This window comes from Rhinoderma darwinii, chromosome 12 (genome assembly GCF_050947455.1).
Source record: "Rhinoderma darwinii isolate aRhiDar2 chromosome 12, aRhiDar2.hap1, whole genome shotgun sequence".
Classification (NCBI taxonomy): domain Eukaryota; kingdom Metazoa; phylum Chordata; class Amphibia; order Anura; family Rhinodermatidae; genus Rhinoderma; species Rhinoderma darwinii.
This window is the reverse complement of record NC_134698.1, coordinates 1,446,200-1,466,138: the sequence shown is the minus strand read 5'-3', so window position 1 is coordinate 1,466,138 and position 19,939 is coordinate 1,446,200. Positions and strand designations below refer to the sequence as shown.

Below are 19,939 nucleotides of genomic sequence, written 5' to 3'. Positions count from 1 at the left end.
CTGCCCCTATATACAAGAATATAACTACTATAATACTGCCCCCTATATAAAGAATATAACTACTATAATACTGCTCCTATATACAAGAATATAACTACTATAATACTGCCTCCTATATACAAGAATATAACTACTATAATACTGCTCCTATATACAAGAATATAACTACTATATTACTGCCCCCTATGGACCTGATTTGCAGGAGACTCTGCATATCTGGGGATATTATTCTAGTCTAGTAATATAGGAGTGAAGTTTATTATCCTGTATATATATTGCATTGGTCGGTGACTGTCTTTGTACCTCTGTCTTTTCTCTTGTAGTTATTCATTATTGACAATGGCGCAGATGACTGGAGAATCGCCATGACCTATGAGCGGATTTTCTACATCAGCCTGGAGCTGCTCATCTGTGCCATTCACCCCATCCCTGGCGAGTACAAGTTCTTCTGGAATGCCCGCCTGGCCTTCTCCTACACACCGTCCCAGGCCGAGGCCGACGTGGACATCATCCTCTCCATTCCCATGTTCCTGCGGCTCTACTTGATTGCCCGGGTCATGCTCTTGCACAGTAAACTTTTCACGGACGCTTCGTCCCGTAGTATTGGGGCACTCAACAAAATCAACTTTAACACCCGCTTTGTAATGAAGACGTTGATGACCATCTGCCCGGGCACGGTGTTACTGGTCTTCAGCATCTCCTTGTGGATTATCGCTGCGTGGACCGTGCGTGTCTGTGAGAGGTAAGGACTGCTGGGATTGGAATAGTTTTGCTTTACTATCTTTTCTTCGATCAAAGGTGTTGTCCAGGATTTAAAAACATGGCTGCTTTTTTTCCACAGCGCCACACCTGTGCACAGGTTGTGTGTGGTATTGCAGCTCAGCCCCATTCACTTCAATAGAGAAAATACAACCCATGAATAGGTGGGGCAGAATTTTTGAAAAAAAAGTAGCCATGTGTTTTATCCTGGACATCCTCTTTAATTATTGGCGTATACTCCAGTCACATCCAGAGCTTCATTCACACTTTTGTTGTTATGTCACATCCTGTACTAGTCACATCCAGAGCTGCATTCACAATTCTTTTTTTACATCACATCGTCTACTCCAGTAACATCCAGAGCTGCATTCTCACTTTTAGTGTTAGGTTCCATCCTGTAACCAGTCACATCCAGAGCTGCATTCACACTTTTGCTGTTAGGCCACATCCTGTACTCCAGTCACATCCAGAGCTGCAGTCACAATTTTGTTGTTAGGTCACATCCGGTACTCCAGTCACACCCAGAGCTGCATTCACACTTTTGCTGTTAGGCCACATCCTGTACTCCAGTCACATCCAGAGCTGCATTCACACTTTTGCTGTTAGGCCACATCATGTACTCCAGTCACATCCAGAGCTGCATTCACACTTTTGCTGTTAGGCCACATCCTGTACTCCAGTCACATCCAGAGCTGCATTCACACTTTTGCTGTTAGGCCACATCCTGTACTCCAGTCACATCCAGTACTGCATTCCCATTTTTGTTGTTACGTCACATCCAGTATTCCAGTCACATTCGGAGCTTCGTTGGCATGGCGGATTACCAGACTTTTAGTGTAAAGCCTATAACAAGGATATCACTGCAGCGCAGACTATATAATAATGAATTGCAGCCCCCCCTCCCTTCAGATACACAGTAATGCAATCATCATCATCTTCATCAGTGATAATGGCGTTAATAATAACTTTTTTTTTATGGTAAGAGCCATTTCATGGGAGCAATTATTACGAGACCATTAGGTTCTTCCACTTTATGGCAGATAAGAGCACGCGTCCCCTTGTGTACAATCCCATAAAATAAATGGAAGTCATATGTTTAATGGATTGATGTTGATTAGGAGCGAGATGTTAGAATTGCTGATTTATCTTTGTGTGCAGCGCCAGGAGCAGATGATGCCACGTCTGCAGTAATATTGGCCATCTAGTCCCAGGGTGGTCCTCAGTGATCAACAGAAATACCACGGAGATCAGCAGATGGCCACGGACAATGGTGGACAGGGGTGGCACTAAGGACTAATCCTAACCCAGCCTCATAGTAGTCCTTATAATAACCTCATCATAGTAATGGCAGTCTCATGGTAGAGCCTCTAATACCAGTCCCATATTGGTGCCTCTAATACCAGTCCTATATTGGTGCCTCGAATACTAGTCCCATAGTAGTGTCTCTAATGCCAGCCCCATAGTAGTGCCTCTAATACTAGTCCCATAGTAGTGCCTATAATGGCGGCCTCATAGTAGAGCCTCTAATACCAGTCCCATATTGGTGCCTCTAATACCAGTCCCATAGTAGTGCCTACAATACTAGTCCCATAGTAGTGCCTATAATACTAGTACCATAGTAGTGCCTATAATACTAGTCCCATAGTAGTGCCTATAATACCAGTCCCATATTTGTGCCTCTAATACTAGTCCCATATTTGTGCCTCTAATACTAGTCCCATATTTGTGCCTCTAATACTAGTCCCATAGTAGTGCCTATAATACTAGTCCCATAGTAGTGCCTATAATATTAGTCCCATAGTAGTGCCTATAATATTAGTCCGATAGTAGTGCCTATAATACCAATCCCATAGTAGTGACTATAATGGCAGCCTCATAGTAGAGCCTCTAATACCAGTCCCGTATTGGTGTCTCTAATACCAGTCCCATAGTAGTGTCTACAATACTAGTCCCATAGTAGTGCCTACAATACTAGTCCCATAGTAGTGCCTACAATACTAGTCCCATAGTAGTGCCTACAATACTAGTCCCATAGTAGTGCCTACAATACTAGTCCCATAGTAGTGCCTACAATACTAGTCCCATAGTAGTGCCTACAATACTAGTCCCATAGTAGTGCCTACAATACTAGTCCCATAGTAGTGCCTACAACACTAGTCCCATAGTAGTGCCTACAACACTAGTCTCATAGTAGTGCCTATAATACTAGTCCCATAGTAGTGACTATAATACCAGTCCCATATTTGTGGCTCTAATACCAGTCCCATAGTAGTGCCTATAATACTAGTCCCATCGTAGTGCCTATAATACTAGTCCCATCGTAGTGCCTATAATGGCAGCCTCATATTAGAGCCTCTAATACCAGTGAAGAAGCACAGGGTTCTCCTAATCTTGAATGGGTGGCATGTGGTCTTGAGTCAGAACATGGTAGGGGACTCGTGTTCCATGTACTTTGGAAAATACACCATTCAAAAAGAGCTCCCTATTTACTGCCGTTTTAAGGGGGCGTGGCTAAGCAGTCGCCATATTACAACCACTATATTTTATCATCACGCCAGTTATGAAACAAAATGAAGCGGACGCTCAACAAGTGACACCACCTTAAGGAGCAAAAATGTATAAAGAGATGTTCAGCATTTTACCGGCATCACAACAATCACAAATAACACTATTAATACTAGTGCTGCGGCCAAACAGCGAAAACACTATTAGTTTATATTATCGGAGGGGCCCTTTAAATCCAAAATTATTTTCCAGAGCATGAAAATGGTTGTAAACAACATTACGGATTACCCACAGTGTCACTGGCGAGGCGGCCGGGCAGAAAAGAATCTTTGAAATCCTCTAGGGCGATGAGGCCCATTCAGTATTCGTAGCGCGTCTTCCAATCTGCAATGTCGCCTGCGACCATCAGTCACGTGATGCGCCATAAGCATTTACTGCTAAAAAAACTGCGACCGGCTGTGTGACAACCTTACGAATAACAAAACAAAGCTAGAAATAATCAATAAATCATGAAACACACGATTTGCTTGGTTTGCAGATATCATGTTACTTAGGATGGACATCCCCTTTAAATGCTCGACAGGATGCCATTTCCAACTGCAGGTTATATTGGGTGCCTGGCTGCCATGTACTAATGTGACCTTGCTCCTCTCATCTGCAGGTATCATGACCAGCAGGACGTCACCAGCAACTTTCTAGGTGCCATGTGGTTGATTTCCATAACGTTCCTCTCCATAGGCTACGGGGACATGGTGCCAAATACCTACTGTGGGAAGGGCGTTTGCCTGCTAACCGGCATCATGGTGAGTAAGAGAAAAAAGTATATCTAATACAAAAGGTTTGCAAACTATGATTGCAGCAGCCACCTATACGCAATAGAACGATGTAGGGGACTGCCATGGGGTCTGCCAGTCCCCCATTTTTTCTGAGGCGGGAAATAAAATTACTATGCTGGATATTTGTGAGGCAATTATTTTGGTTTCCATTCTCACCCTCCATAGAATCGAACCTGTGCGTTCTGCGTAAAATCTGAACACGTGTGCTCAAGAATATATCAGGGTGACAACGTCTCCCATGCCGGTCCCCTTCCCTGTTCAAATAAAAATATACATTCCCCTAATAAAGCTTCTGTGCTGGGGACTCATGTGAAATTCAGTCAATGGAAAGACCCCATTAGACTTCCTGAAAAAAGTTACACCTATCGATGAAGATTTGGCGCGGTCACCCTATGGCAGCGTCATCTGTTTCTAGGCAGTTAACCAAACTTAGTCAAAATGAATACGAAAATGAATCTTCAATGGAAAAATTGGGGGTACATGTATAGCCTCCTATAGACGTATTGAAGAATTCCGCCTTCACGTATTATTTGCACTCGCTACCAGGATTTGCGCTCGGTTTATCGATTTCAATTTTCGTATAAGACTCCAACTTAATTAGTTGTTTTGCTTTATGGCAGACGGCAGCAAGACAGAAGACAAACAGTGGGGAGATGGAGGCTGCCCGGCGCAGCTGATCGCTCTGTCGTTCCATATGTCAGCAGCTCCCCGGCTATCCTTACACAGGCGTCTCTCTTTTTCGGTATTGGCGGTCTCCGCAGAGCCTGCAGAATATAATCAGCCTCCCGTTGATTAAAAATATCTTGTTCTAATTCCGGCCTCCAATTATCTTCCCCCCGGATTCCAGCAGTAATTATTTTTGCAGCTTTCCTTTCGGAACTTCTATTTTCCCCGTCGCGCTCTCTCGCTCCATTTTCACCATCTCGCTGCTTGTTTTTGTCACTCTCTTCGTCGCCGATTCCCGGCCCTGGAAATGCCCGGCGTCTTTCTTTTCTATGTTATAATTAATGTCATTTTGTAGCTGAGTCATTTCATGTGAGGGTTTTCCCTTCCTTTCAACCTTCTTTCCTCTGGTGGCTTCCCTCTCACGGATTTATTATTATTGTTTGGTAGGTAATGAGCCCTTAGCGGTAGGCCTTACAGCTGTGTTGCCATGGTAACAGAGCAGGCCGCGGCGTCGCCTCTGCTATCTATCCCCGTGCGAAGTGGAACCTTTTTTTTGTCATGTTGTAAATGGACTTAATCACTGTTTTCTTTTCAATTTTCACTGGCAATGCAATTAACGTTGCTGCACGACGGCGGCGGCGGCGCTCACCTTACTGCTTGCAGCCGTCGGGCACTCTTTAAAGACATACACACATCTTTATTCAGACGGCCATTTATTACTAAAAATAAAATAGCCAAACAAATGATGTTAAACTATATGTCCACACTGAGACGTGTCCACCTGTAATCACCTATATATAAGCTACAAAAAACTGTGCTGTCACTGTGTACATACATTACATTACTTATCCTGTACTGATCCTGAGTTACATCCTGTATTATACTCCAGAGCTGCACTCACTATTCTGCTGGTGGAGTCACTGTGTACATACATTACATTACTTATCCTGTACTGATCCTGAGTTATATCCTGTATTATACTCGAGAGCTGCACTCACTATTCTGCTGGTGGAGTCACTGTGTACATACATTACATTACTTATCCTGTACTGATCCTGAGTTATATCCTGTATTATACTCCAGAGCTGCACTCACTATTCTGCTGGTGGAGTCACTGTGTACATACATTACATTACTTATCCTGTACTGATCCTGAGTTATATCCTGTATTATACTCCAGAGCTGCACTCACTATTCTGCTGGTGGAGTTACTGTGTACATACATTACATTACTTATCCTGTACTGATCCTGAGTTATATCCTGTATTATACTTCAGAGCGGCACTCACTATTCTGCTGGTGGAGTCACTGTGTACATACATTACATTACTTATCCTGTACTGATTCTGAGTTACATCCTGCATTATACTCCAGAGCTGCACTCACTATTCTGCTGGTGGAGTCACTGTGTACATACATTATTTATCCTGTACTGATCCTGAGTTACATCCAGTATTATACTCCAGAGCTGCACTCACTATTCTGCTGGTGGAATCACTGTGTACATACATTACATTACTTATCCTGTACTGATCCGGAGTTATATCCTGTATTATACTCCAGAGCTGCACTCACTATTCTGCTGGTGGAGTCACTGTGTACATACATTACATTACGTATCCTGTACTGATCCTGAGTTATATCCTGTATTATACTCCAGAGCTGCACTCACTATTCTGCTGGTGGAGTCACTGTGTACATACATTACATTACTTATCCTGTACTGATCCTGAGTTACATCCTGTATTATACTCCAGAGCTGCACTCACTATTCTGCTGGTGGAGTCACTGTGTACATACATTACATTACTTCTCCTGTACTGATCCTGAGTTATATCCTGTATTATACTCCAGAGCTGCACTCACTATTCTGCTGGTGGAGTCACTGTGTACATACATGACATTACTTATCCTGTACTGATCCTGAGTTATATCCTGTATTATACTCCAGAGCTGCACTCACTATTCTGCTGGTGCAGTCACTGTGTACATACATGACATTACTTATCCTGTACTGATCCGGAGTTATATCCTGTATTATACTCCAGAGCTGCACTCACTATTCTGCTGGTGGAGTCACTGTGTACATACATTACTTATCCTGTACTGATCCTGAGTTACATCCTGTATAATACTCCAGAGCTGTACTCACTATTCTGCTGGTGGAGTCACTGTATACATACATTACATTACTTATCCTGTACTGATCCTGAGTTACATCCTGTATTATACTCCAGAGCTGCACTCACTATTCTGCTGGTGGAGTCTCTGTGCACATACATTACATTACTTATCCTGTACTGATCCTGAGTTATATCCTGTATTATACTCCAGAGCTGCACTCACTATTCTGCTGGTGCAGTCACTGTGTACATTACATTACTGATCCTGTACTGATCCTGAGTTATATCCTGTATTATACTCCAGAGCTGCACTCACTATTCTGCTGGTGGAGTCACTGTGTACATACATTACTTATCCTACACTGATCCTGAGTTACATCCTGTATTATACTCCAGAGCTGCACTCACAACTCTCTCGGTTGCTTTTGGAAAATTGTTCACAGACACCCCTAACAGCTGAGCTAAGCTCCTATAATGCAGGGTAGAGTAGTTTTTTTCCTTGATCACATGGCTGTACAGTTCCTGGTGTAAAGACGACCTACCAAAATCCAAACCACCAGGGCGAGCTTTGTGCAGACACCGAACAAGCACGGAATAGTGGAAGATTTCAGCTGTGAAGGCTGTAAAATGTTAAAGTAGAGTCAACTCTGTCTGGAAGTCACGGTAAGTGTCCTGGATTTTTAAGGATTTTCTCCCGTCTGTCTCGTCCCCTGTGGTTCCTTTTACCTTTTCGATGTGGCCTCCCCGCTCATTAATATACGGTTATAATCGTAGCCGGATGTCTGCACCTTGGGAGCCCAGTCTGCCAGCTGGAATGCGCAGGATTTTGCCACGGTACCCGCTCCTCACATCCTTCCATACGGGGAACGTCCTCGTGGCTTCGCATCCCTCTAATTGGAGGTAATATAAATTTTGTATGAATTGACACCCCTTCGATTTGCTGACCTACTTATTGCTCAGCTGCAGAGCACGGACGAGAGTGGAGGGAATTCTGCAGAGACTTTCTGATTGTCGGACGTGCCACTAAACGCTCTGCGACCAGCCCTGGAAGAAATCTCATTATCCTGCTGGCTGCGGACATCCGTTAAGGCGTTCTTTACCCCATTTAACAATTATGGAGACAGCACAGGATAAGACAGGATCCATAACGGAGGCTTTCCGTCTCTTCCGACATAAAATAATATTATCCTTTATTTACATAGCGCCAGCAAAGAGCAATTTACATTAGTGATCTCTTCCAGTAGGCACCATAGACCCCAGCCCGTCTGCGTCGTCCCATCATTTCATGTATTCTCCTATAGCGCTGTTCATCCTGATCTGACTGGTTCATGAATAGTATTTCAGAATGGCAGTACAGGCAAGAAATTACCATTACATGGCACCCATGGGTGGCGCTCTTTGCCAATCGATCAGAGGATGCCCCATTACTTCCATTAGCCTTACTACGGTATATGGAAAGGGATCCTTTCAAATGGGAGCAATATACAGACATTACGCGTTTTGGTTTGGTTGCGTACAGTCATAATGTTATAAGTGCAGGTACAGTATACAAATAGATTATAATCCCGGGGGAGCGGCGGATGATCCGGAGACAATATAACATGACAACTTGGCTCTCGATGTTCCTGTGATTAGGAGAACACAAGAATGGAGCTTAATGAGAAGGAGGGAACCAGACGGAAGCCTTTCAATGGGGATATGGAAAATACTTGGCAGGTTCGGAAGAGAGGAGCAGTCTGTACGTGTCTATTTAAAGGACTGCGACGTTCTGAGGCAATCGGGGTCTGAGCGGATGAGCTGGTTTGTTTTAGGATCATTCATCTGCTCAAGTATTTCCCAGTCACCCGCAACGTTGAAAATAAAACAAAAAATACAGAAAGAGAGTGAGACGCAGCCCGAAAATCAACGATTCGGTGAGGTCACCTCAGACCTGGACAAAGACAGATTGTTCCTTGTCGGACTACTTCCCATGGGAAAATTATCATAGAAGTGACCAGAGCCAGCAACCTCATGGGCTAGGCAATCAGCTGACCTCCCGACCGTAAAGCTTTCGAAGGATTGTCACGCAAAATGTATCGGGCATACGCCAATGTGCCCGAAAGTGGGTGTTTCTGGGAGGTTTTGCGGGCGGATCAGGGGCTTACAAATGTCCCACAAATGGCGATTCAAATGTTGGGAGTTATGGTAATCAGGGTATTATGAAACAACCTAAACCGAGACCCTTCAACGCTATGTGCCACCATAAGGGAATGACACCCCCCCTCCGATTTGGTGAAGATATGGTTTACGCTCCTGCTACCACCTCTGACATGCCAGGTCTAATATATGTGGCCAGTCTTGTCCCCGTGGTAGGCACGCCATGGCTTGTGGGTCTTAAAAGTCCTATACATTATTAAGGCATGAGCTATAGAAGTCAACAGGATTAAATGTAAAGGGCGACTCTGCGGGCCGGGTAATAGAGCGGTGGTTGTCACTTCCTTTCTTCCTTGTTCAGTATCAATGAGCTGTCCTAGGTCGCATTAGACCCAATCAGCCTACTGCAAAGCATTATGGTCCTGAATTTTAGCATTTATAGTGATTTTCCAAGATCAGCGGTGTATGAAAAAGTGGGGACTTACAGCACTGAGAATAGAGCGGCCGTAGTCCTTTAGGTGAATTGAATCTAGTTCTAATGAAAATCATTCTGCAAATCCGAAGGATCGCAACGCCATGATGTCATCCCATTTATGATTTACAGCCGGTGTTCCTAGCAACTGTTAAAAATATGACATCATTTATTTTGGCGAGTTAATACAGTCGACAAGTGTTGGGGTAGAGGGATAGAATAGGCAAAATCTCTCCGTCCGAGCAGCTGCAAAGGCGAGACAATGAAGTGTTATAGAGCGAAGTCCCCCGGGACGTGAAACCTGCTGTTCTCCTTGTCGGCAAAAGACTAAAATTTGCAAGCAGAAAATTGGGTGGGTTGGGCCGAGTTCAGCCAGGGAGAAAAATGGTGAACGCATTAAAGATGTCTTCTATGTGATTGTCCCCCTGTAGGGTGCTGGTTGTACTGCCTTAGTGGTGGCTGTGGTCGCTCGAAAGCTGGAGCTTACCAAAGCTGAAAAGCACGTTCATAACTTCATGATGGACACGCAGCTGACAAAACGGGTAAGTTGGCTCGAAAGTGCCAATCAAGATGGTCGGTGTGTGCCCTCATACAATGCAACCACCTGCCCTCTATATAGCATAAGAAATCTGATCCAGCCGAAGCAGCAGAATTTCCAGGGTGGGTCAGGACAGATGCCACCATCAATGGGTCAACCAGTCCTCCAATTCCATATAAACACATCCTCATTAATAATCTTTAAAATCCATACTAACTGGATCACGCATTTCGGACTTCTATAGTCATAGTGGTAGCTAAGGTTCCCGGGCACTGAAACGCGTCAGCAATTCAGTATCGAGCATATTGTTTATGACAATTCTTCTGGAACGGGAGCTCTGGTTGATCTTCCATTGATGACATGCCCTCTATACAAATGTCTGAGCATAGTGGAGTACCAGCCTTGCCCAGGTAATGACGGCTGCCTCGCTTCCTCAGTAATCATCGAACAGAATGGAAACAACACCGACACCAGCCCTGGCCTACAGCTTTAGACGTCAGGATGTCTTTGCGGGCTACATGCATGTGACCGGCAGCTATAAGATGTCGTACACGTGAAATCTATAAACATGCAGTCTTGTAATACTGTAAGATGAGATAGTGATGGCTCCAGGCTAAGTGACAGAGCAATTCAGAAGTATTCTGTGCAATAGAAAAATTTAATTACAAAAAGAGAAAAAAAATCATATTGAAAAGACTGGAGTATAATAAATCTAAAAATCCATTTCTTCACGTACTCTTGTTGGTGCTCTGCTGCCCTCTGCTGGTAACACCGGGAGGAACTGCTACTCAGGGGCCTATGTACATTAGACAATAGTAGTGCCTGGCTCCTCGGGATATTACATTTATATCTTATGTCCAACACTCCAGAGGTGTAACCATGGATATAACGGAGGCTCCCGACCATTGTCTACTTTAGTCACGACTTCCACTATTTATGACATAGGATAAATAAGACAGGGACACAAAGCGACAGGGATGAAATGAGGTGGATGATGAGATGGAGTGCACAAGGTAGATGAAGACATGGCGCAGAGGAGTTATGACGTCTCGTAGATGAGATGGCTGATAACATGAAGTACAAAGAATAGATGGCTGATGACGTGAGGTATAGATGTGGAGGATGATAGTATGGAATACATTTGATGCTTGATGATAACGTGATGAAATGAGGAAGAAACAGAATGGTTGGTGACATAAGAGTAGATGAGATGGACGATTACGTGAGGTAGATGAGATGGACGATGACACGAGGAAGATGAGATGGACGATGACACGAGGTAGATGAGATGGACGATGACACGGGGTAGATGAGATGGACGATGACACGGGGTAGATGAGATGGACGATGACACGGGGTAGATGAGATGGACGATGACACGGGGTAGATGAGATGGACGATGACACGGGGTAGATGAGATGGACGATGACACGGGGTAGATGAGATGGACGATGACACGGGGTAGATGAGATGGACGATGACACGGGGTAGATGAGATGGACGATGACACGGGGTAGATGAGGTGGACGATGACACGGGGTAGATGAGGTGGACGATGACACGGGGTAGATGAGGTGGACGATGACACGGGGTAGATGAGATGGACCATGACACGGGGTAGATGAGATGGACCATGACACGGGGTAGATGAGATGGACGATGACACGGGGTAGATGAGATGGACGATGACACGCGGTAGATGAGATGGACGATGACACGCGGTAGATGAGATGGACGAGGACACAGGGTAGATGAGATGGACGATGACACGAGGTAGATGAGATGGACGATGACACGTGGTGGATGAGATGGACGATGACACGTGGTGGATGAGATGGACGATGACACGTGGTGGATGAGATGGATGATGTCATACGGTAGAGGAGATGGGTGATTACATTGGGTAGATGAGATGGATGATGTCATACGGTAGAGGAGATGGGTGATTACATTGGGTAGATGAGATGGATGATGATGATGTTGCTTAGACAACATGGATGATATGAAGAGGGTGAGATGGGTAATCACAGAAATTGATGAGATGGGGGAAGCTGACATAACGGCATGATGCAGATAAAGACATGATAAATCAGATGAGTAGACGATGACCTAGATGAGTGATGACGTAGTAGATGAGATGTTTGACAGTCATTGGTTCATGGTATAACCTCTCCTGTATTTATTTATTACATATTATTATATTGCAGATAAAAAACGCAGCAGCGAACGTCCTACGAGAAACATGGCTGATTTACAAGCACACAAAGCTACTAAAGAAGATTGACCATGCTAAAGTCCGCAAGCACCAGAGGAAGTTTCTGCAGGCCATTCACCAGTAAGTAGGAAGTGAAGATAACATTACTGGGAGGGATTCAAGTACAAACAATTTACTTAAAAACACATTTATGCCTCGGCACCATCAAAATGTAACAGACCATGGTAATAGAACAAAAAGAGTCATAGGGGCATTGGTGCCCATTTTTGGGGCTTTGGTTTGGGCCTTCAGGCTTCGAGATTTCTGTAACTTTTTCGTTGCTGATCGTCTTCTTTTCCGTTTAACTCTTCCGAGCACAATTTTCAATTGAGCGTTTCATAAATTGTTCACGATCAGGGGGCGCTTTGAGATTCATTTGGTCACTAGTTTGTTTTTCCATGGGATTCTCAAAAATGTTCCCAAAGTCCAGAAGCATTAATATATAAACATTCCCAAACGTTCCCTGCGAGGTGATGTCATCAATATGTCAATAACCGCTCCTCGCTGGTTTGTTGCGCAGGTTACGGAGTGTGAAGATGGAGCAAAGGAAGCTCAGTGACCAAGCCAACACCTTGGTAGACCTGTCCAAAGTAAGTATAGAATAATCATGATCTTCCTAACCGTGAGGCCTCAGGTGCCAATGTCCGTACAGATCAAGCTTGTCCCTAGTTTCATCCTGTGTCGTGGAGGAATGACTAATAGGCAGTACAAATGGTCAGGTCGGTGGCACACGTATACATTTTCGACCAATGGTGAGTGTGTAGCATGAGTGGTTAGGGCTGTTGATGAAGGTGGTAATACCATCTGTAGCAACTGGGCTCAAGGTACAAGTTGGTAGAGGATCCTCATTTTTAGCGCGGTTAGCACCTCGAAACTTAAATCTCTATGTTCAGCCCATGAATTGGGGTTTACCGAGGCGGGATCAGTTGGGCTCTGTTCACATATCAGTCGGAAGTTTACATTGGGATGATTTCTCGGCATATACCTCCGACGGAAAGCTCCAATGTATACCACCGTACATCTCCAATAGGCGCCCACCAGCTGAAGAACCAAGATATGACGCGATGTACGAGCGTACCCTCAAAATCAGTTCCAAGTTCCACTTAAAATGAATATTTTTTGTATAATTTTTTTGTTTTTGTCCACAGATGCAGAGTGTGATGTACGATCTTATAACCGAGCTCAACGACCGCAGCGAAGATCTGGAGAAACAGATTGGGAATCTGGAAACGAAGCTGGACCAGATCTCTTCCTCTTTCACCACTCTTCCGGTCCTGATCGTGGACGCCCTGCGACAGCAGCAGCAACACCTCCTTTCCGTCATACTGGAATCGCGGGCGCTGGGAGTCGCGGTCGGAACTCCACAAACTCCTCTATCGGACAGTCCTATGGGGATAAGTTCGGCATCTTTTCCGACTCCGCACACCAGCTCTAGTAGCTGCTGATTGACCAGACTTAAAAAGAGTTGTGACTGGTCGACCTCCAACTCGTAGCGTGTCCCCGGTGGGACTATTTAGGAGATCTCGGGAATGCTGGCCACCTAAATATCTTGTATTCTCAGCTGACCTCGAGTAAAACGTCTTGTAGGAGAACCAGCTGGTACTGCGTGAAGGTTGAGACACTCTGGCGCACCTTCTCATTCACTGCCAAGTAACCGGTTACAATCCCGCTTCCTCCTGCCATCCCTACTATGGTACTTTTCCTTCTAACACTGCCCACCAATGTCCCGGCACTTCCATGGGGACGAATGCCAGTGCAAGCAAATTCAACCCTTTTCGAAGTCTTGGCCTCATATTCTCTTCTTACAGATGTCTATATAAGTGCCTGCACATTGAAGGCCATTACTGTCACAGCCAAGTGCGCCCCCTAGTGGTCCGGCCTGTTTAAGGTCCCGCTCTAGAGGTATTAAATCAGTTGACCAAGTGATCGACGTCAGTTGGTCTCGCCAGGACGTGGGAGTCCTTGAGCTTTTACACACTGGATTTCTGGGCTTGGCATATACATGCTACACTTATATCCAACAAACTGCCGAGACACAAAAGGTGGTACTGAACGCTACCGGATTAGCTTTGGAGGTGGTGGCGGCGGCAAATAATCCGTTACTCACTGCGCTACACGTGGGCGCTCACCACTTCTGTATGTATTTTTGCACCAAGACAACCAAAAAAAACAAACAAAAAAACAACAACATACGACTAGCGGCCCAAACGTTCAAGACAGGCGCCGGTGCGGTATATGAATCACTGTGTATCTGTCTACAGCCGGGAAGCCGTGCTGTAGACTGGGGAGCGGAGCTCCGTAGGAACGGAACTACAATCCGCATTTCCCTCCGTTTTCACAAAAAAAAAAAAATTTATGCTAAAAACAATCAAATCCCGAACATCTGCTCCTTCCCCAAACCACGCCAGATTAAGATTATAGAAAAGAAAACGGCGGCACGCATGTTCACAGCGTTCCTGACCTGGGAGTCATCCGGGCAGAGCCCTTTAAATTGGGGTATGTATAAGATATACACTAAATGCACCTCAAAAAAAATACCAGCGGCCTGAATGTTAGTGCCAAAAGGGCTCCCATGCCAACAGACTTGTTAGGGAGACTTTGAGGGCGTTTAGTGGGGGCACTCCCTTTATTTTATGCATGCCGCAATTTAACGGGGTCTGTCTTGATGACACGTTCCCCTTGGTTTATACTCTGAACCAATCAGTAATTACCGCAGCCTAGTGACATCACAAAGTGACATCACAAAGTGTCATCAGTAATGTCTAGCGAACAGATAGTTAACGTTGATTGTTATTTTGAGACCCAAAAGTGCGAGGTTTTTCCAAAACGGGCCAAATCCTTTACCAAACAAGTGGGAAAAAACGATTTTCCGGTCACGTGACAACGAATGTCTCCCGGGCACACAGGAGTGCCAAAGTTCTTAAAGGAAATGTCCGGGATTAAAAAAAAAATACGGCTGCTTTTGTTCCAGAAACAGCGCCACCCCCGTCCACAGGTTGTGTGTGGTATTGCAACTCAGATCCATTTAATGGAGCGGAGCTGCAATACCATACACAACCCATGGGTAGGTGTGGCGCTGTTTCTGGAAGAGAGCAGTCAAGTTTTTCTAACCCTGGACAACCCAAATGCACAAAGCAAATGTTATTTTTAGTTTTGAACTTCTAGAATGCTGCTGAATCTGTCTCCGCATGCTCGTATTTAGGACAAGGCAGCCTGAACGAGGGATGTGAGGACGGAGGAAAGAAATAGACATATGAGAAGACAGGCGTGACATACCACTCATGGGGAGTCCCGTAGAACCAGTCATGGGGAGTCCCGTAGAACCAGTCATGGGGAGTCCCGAAGAACCAGTCATGGGGAGTCCCGAAGAACCAGTCATGGGGAGTCCCGAAGAACCAGTCATGGGGGGTCCCGAAGAACCAGTCATGGGGGGTCCCGTAGAACCAGTCATGGGGGGTCCCGTAGAACCAGTCATGGGGGGTCCCGTAGAACCAGTCATGGGGGGTCCCGTAGAACCAGTCATGGGGGGTCCCGTAGAACCAGTCATGGGGGGTCCCGTAGAACCAGTCATGGGGAGTCCCGTAGAACCAGTCATGGGGGGTCCCGTAGAACCAGTCATGGGGGGTCCCGTAGAACCAGTCATGGGGGGTCCCGTAGAACCAGTCATGGGGGGTCCCGTAGAACCAGTCATGGGGGGTCCCGTAGAACCAGTCGTGGCTCGCTTGTCTCCTCCTCACCGCCATCTTGACGGCTGCGGATCTGCAAACAATGTGGAAATCTGCGTTACTGATGCAGCGGCCAGAAATGTCTTCTTGACAATGAAGCCTTCAATCTTCTCTTATTTTAACTGCCCACACGGGTTAGTCAGCGACTGGGCCAACAAGTCATCACTACATGAAAAGTCAATGCGTGTCATTGCACAGCAGCTCCCTCTAGTGGTCGGGGTGACAACGCCCAAGGGTTATATCACAGAGAATGAATGTAAAGTGTGATCGGTTACACTGCAAACCTTATCACGATCCCCTCCAGATCAACAGACCGTGACCTGCTCCATATATCCTGCAGATTATCACATCACTGACCGCTCTGCAGAACATTGCACTGTCCCAGCCGTTTACATATGACTTGCTTCCGATAAGTCAATTTTTAAAACTAAGGGCATTGATTTAGGCTGCATTCTCAGTGATGTCACCGCTGCTCTCTAGTGAGTGGATAGGCTGTATTCTCAGTGATGTCACCGCTGCTTTCTAGTGAATGGATAGGCTGCATTCTCAGTGATGTCACCGCTGCTTTCTATTGAGTGGATAGGCTGCATTCTCAGTGATGTCACTGCTGCTCTCTAGTGAGTGGATAGGCTGCATTCTCAGTGATGTCACCGCTGCTTTCTAGTGAATGGATAGGCTGCATTCTCAGTGATGTCACCGCTGCTTTCTATTGAGTGGATAGGCTGCATTCTCAGTGATGTCACTGCTGCTCTCTAGTGAGTGGATAGGCTGCATTCTCAGTGATGTCACCGCTGCTCTCTAGTGACTGGATAGGCTGCATTCTCAGTGATGTCACTGCTGCTCTCTAGTGAGTGGATAGGCTGCATTCTCAGTGATGTCACCGCTGCTCTCTAGTGAATGGATAGGCTGCATTCTCAGTGATGTCACCGCTGCTTTCTAGTGAGTGGATAGGCTGCATTCTCAGTGATGTCACCGCTGCTCTCTAGTGAATGGATTGGCTGCATTCTCAGTGATGTCACCGCTGCTCTCTAGTGAGTGGATAGGCTGTATTCTCAGTGATGTCACTGCTGCTCTCTAGTGAATGGATAGGCTGCATTCTCAGTGATGTCACCGCTGCTCTCTAGTGAATGGATAGGCTGCATTCTCAGTGATGTCACCTCTGCTCTCTTGTGAGTGGATAGGCTGCATTCTCAGTGGTGATGTCACTGCTGCTCTCTAGTGAGTGGATAGGCTGCATTCTCAGTGATGTCACCGCTGCTCTCTAGTGAGTGGATAGGCTGCATTCTCAGTGATGTCACGCTGCTCTCTAGTGAGTGGATCGGCTGCATTCTCAGTAATGTCACTGCTGCTCTCTAGTGAATGGATAGGCTGCATTCTCAGTGATGTCACTGCTGCTCTCTAGTGACTGGATAGGCTGTATTCTCAGTGATGTCATCGCTGCTCTCTAGTGAGTGGATAGGCTGTATTCTCAGTGATGTCACTGCTGCTCTCTAGTGAATGGATAGGCTGCATTCTCAGTGATGTCACCGCTGCTCTCTAGTGACTGGATAGGCTGTATTCTCAGTGATGTCATCGCTGCTCTCTAGTGAGTGGATAGGTTGTATTCTCAGTGATGTCACCGCTGCTCTCTAGTGAATGGATAGGCTGCATTCTCAGTTATGTCACCGCAGCTCTCTAGTGAGTGGATAGGCTGCATTCTCAGTGATGTCACCGCTGCTCTCTAGTGAGTGGATAGGCTGCATTCTCAGTGATGTCACCGCTGCTCTCTAGTGAGTGGATAGGCTGCATTCTCAGTTATGTCACCGCAGCTCTCTAGTGAGTGGATAGGCTGCATTCTCAGTGATGTCACTGCTGCTCTCTAGTGAGTGGATAGGCTGTATTCTCAGTGATGTCACCGCTGCTTTGTGGTGTCTAGCGGATAGAAGTATTGATTTGGCCACCTTACTGACTGAGCAGGTAACAGATGTATATTATGTATATTTGGAATGTGGAGATGTACGTCTGACAAGCACCTTTAATATGTTCCTGCGGAATAATTAGAGCAGAGCAGCGTGGGTATTTATTACTGTTGTCCTATTCTCAATATACCCAAAGACGCTGATTAGAAGCTGCTGCTACCGGACATTAGGCACAGACTAGTTGACGGCCTCCCAGCTCCTCTTTTACAAATGCTGATGAATAAGAGTGCGTTCTTTTTAAATCCATTCATGATTTGCTGTGGACATCCTGTGACACCCCGTCCTCCATGTAAGAAGCAGAGGTTTTAGCATTGATTTGCACATTGGGCTTTAATTTTATGTTTGGCCATAGCGCCCTCTGTGGGTCATCTCTCGCTAGTGGACAGACGCCTAGACGTTAGAAGAGACTGCTCTGCCCTGTGTGACGTTTCATGTCCATCAGTCAGTTTTTAGGAACTAGTCAGAGTCAGGGAGTTTTGCATGTGGAACTTACACGCGAGCGTCCGTTTCTTTGGTCCTTTTGGGATGATTGATAAGTTTGAGAAAGAGTCGCCGATCCGATATTGTAACGAGCCAAAGAGATGGCGGACCCTGAATGCTGCACATGAATGGTAACCAGTTAAGGCTTTAAACCAGTGGTAAGCAACATGCGGCTATCGTACCCCCTCCATTGATGTTGAAGGGCAAGAAGTTCCATTGTGATTTCTGCTCTGGGGTCTTCTCCCATCTCTTCCACCCAGTAGCGGGCCCCTGTCTGCAGCTTGGTTCAGACCACTTTCCACTTCATAGACCAAGTTTGGCAGCCGCTAGATTTCCAGACATCAGTTCCGGCCCCGGTCCCCAAAATGTGCTCAGTCCCGGCGCTTGGTGGGCTCAGACTGAAGCCCCTTTTTGTGAGGGTGACTGGTGGGGGCACAGTTCCTACAAGGTGCTTTTGGGGGAAAACACAATGGGTTGTGCAGGGTAATGAAGTGTTGCACAGATAATAGACGGGGTCCCGGGTTCCTCCAGTTTCGATTACCGCCGTAGATTGCTTATCCCTGCTTTAACCCGCAATCCTCCCACCGGAGATGGTCGCGCCGGCCTGATCGCGGTCCTGAGGACTTTGCGGTGTGGAAATCCGCCATATCCGTCCCGCAGAATGTAAAGTGTCCTCACCCGGCCTCCACTGCTCTCCTCGGCCGACGCGCGGACCCTCTTATTTTACTATGATATGTATCTTCTTCCTTCAACATATTTTTTTATATTTTATAACAGAGACCGGGCGAGCTATTTTTTACTCTTTGTATAAGGACAGAACGCCGGTGACGCGCTCGGTCTCTTTCAGGCGCGGTCACTTATCCATGGGAAATAAATTATACCACATTTGCTATGAAATTTGTCCCGTGTCTTTTATTGTGTTGGTGTGTGATATCTGCCCGCGCTAATATTCTGACCCCGCTTCCCACCATTCCTGGCCACACCCACTAGACAATACTGCCTAATACTCTGACCCCGCCTCCCACCATTCCTGGCCACACCCACTAGACAATACTGCCTAATACTCTGACCCCGCTTCCCACCATTCCTGGCCACACCCACTAGACAATACTGCCTAATACTCTGACCCCGCCTCCCACCATTCCTGGCCACACCCACTAGACAATACTGCCTAATACTCTGACCCCGCCTCCCACCATTCCTGGCCACACCCACTAGACAATACTGCCTAATACACTGACCCCGCCTCCCACCATTCCTGGCCACACCCACTAAACAATACTGCCTAATACTCTGACCCCGCCTCCCACCATTCCTGGCCATACCCACTAGACAATACTGCCTAATACTCTGACCCCGCCTCCCACCATTCCTGGCAACACCCACTACACAATACTGCCTAATACTCTGTCCCCGCCTCCCACCATTCCTGGCCACACCCACTACACAATACTGCCTAATACTCTGTCCCCGCCTCCCACCATTCCTGG

The 19,939-nt window shown here is 46.1% G+C and overlaps 1 protein-coding gene across 1 annotated transcript; it reads left to right on the top strand.

The window, feature by feature from the left end:
- The first annotated feature begins 324 nt into the window (after window positions 1-324).
- On the top strand, window positions 325-13,878 carry LOC142665324 (small conductance calcium-activated potassium channel protein 3). Its single transcript, XM_075845008.1, has 6 exons — window positions 325-742; window positions 3,926-4,067; window positions 9,926-10,036; window positions 12,240-12,367; window positions 12,807-12,876; window positions 13,435-13,878. The coding sequence occupies exons 1-6, from the start codon at window positions 366-368 to the stop codon at window positions 13,729-13,731; spliced, it is 1,125 nt and encodes a 374-aa protein (XP_075701123.1). The 5' UTR covers window positions 325-365; the 3' UTR covers window positions 13,732-13,878.
- Window positions 13,879-19,939: the final 6,061 nt, after the last annotated feature.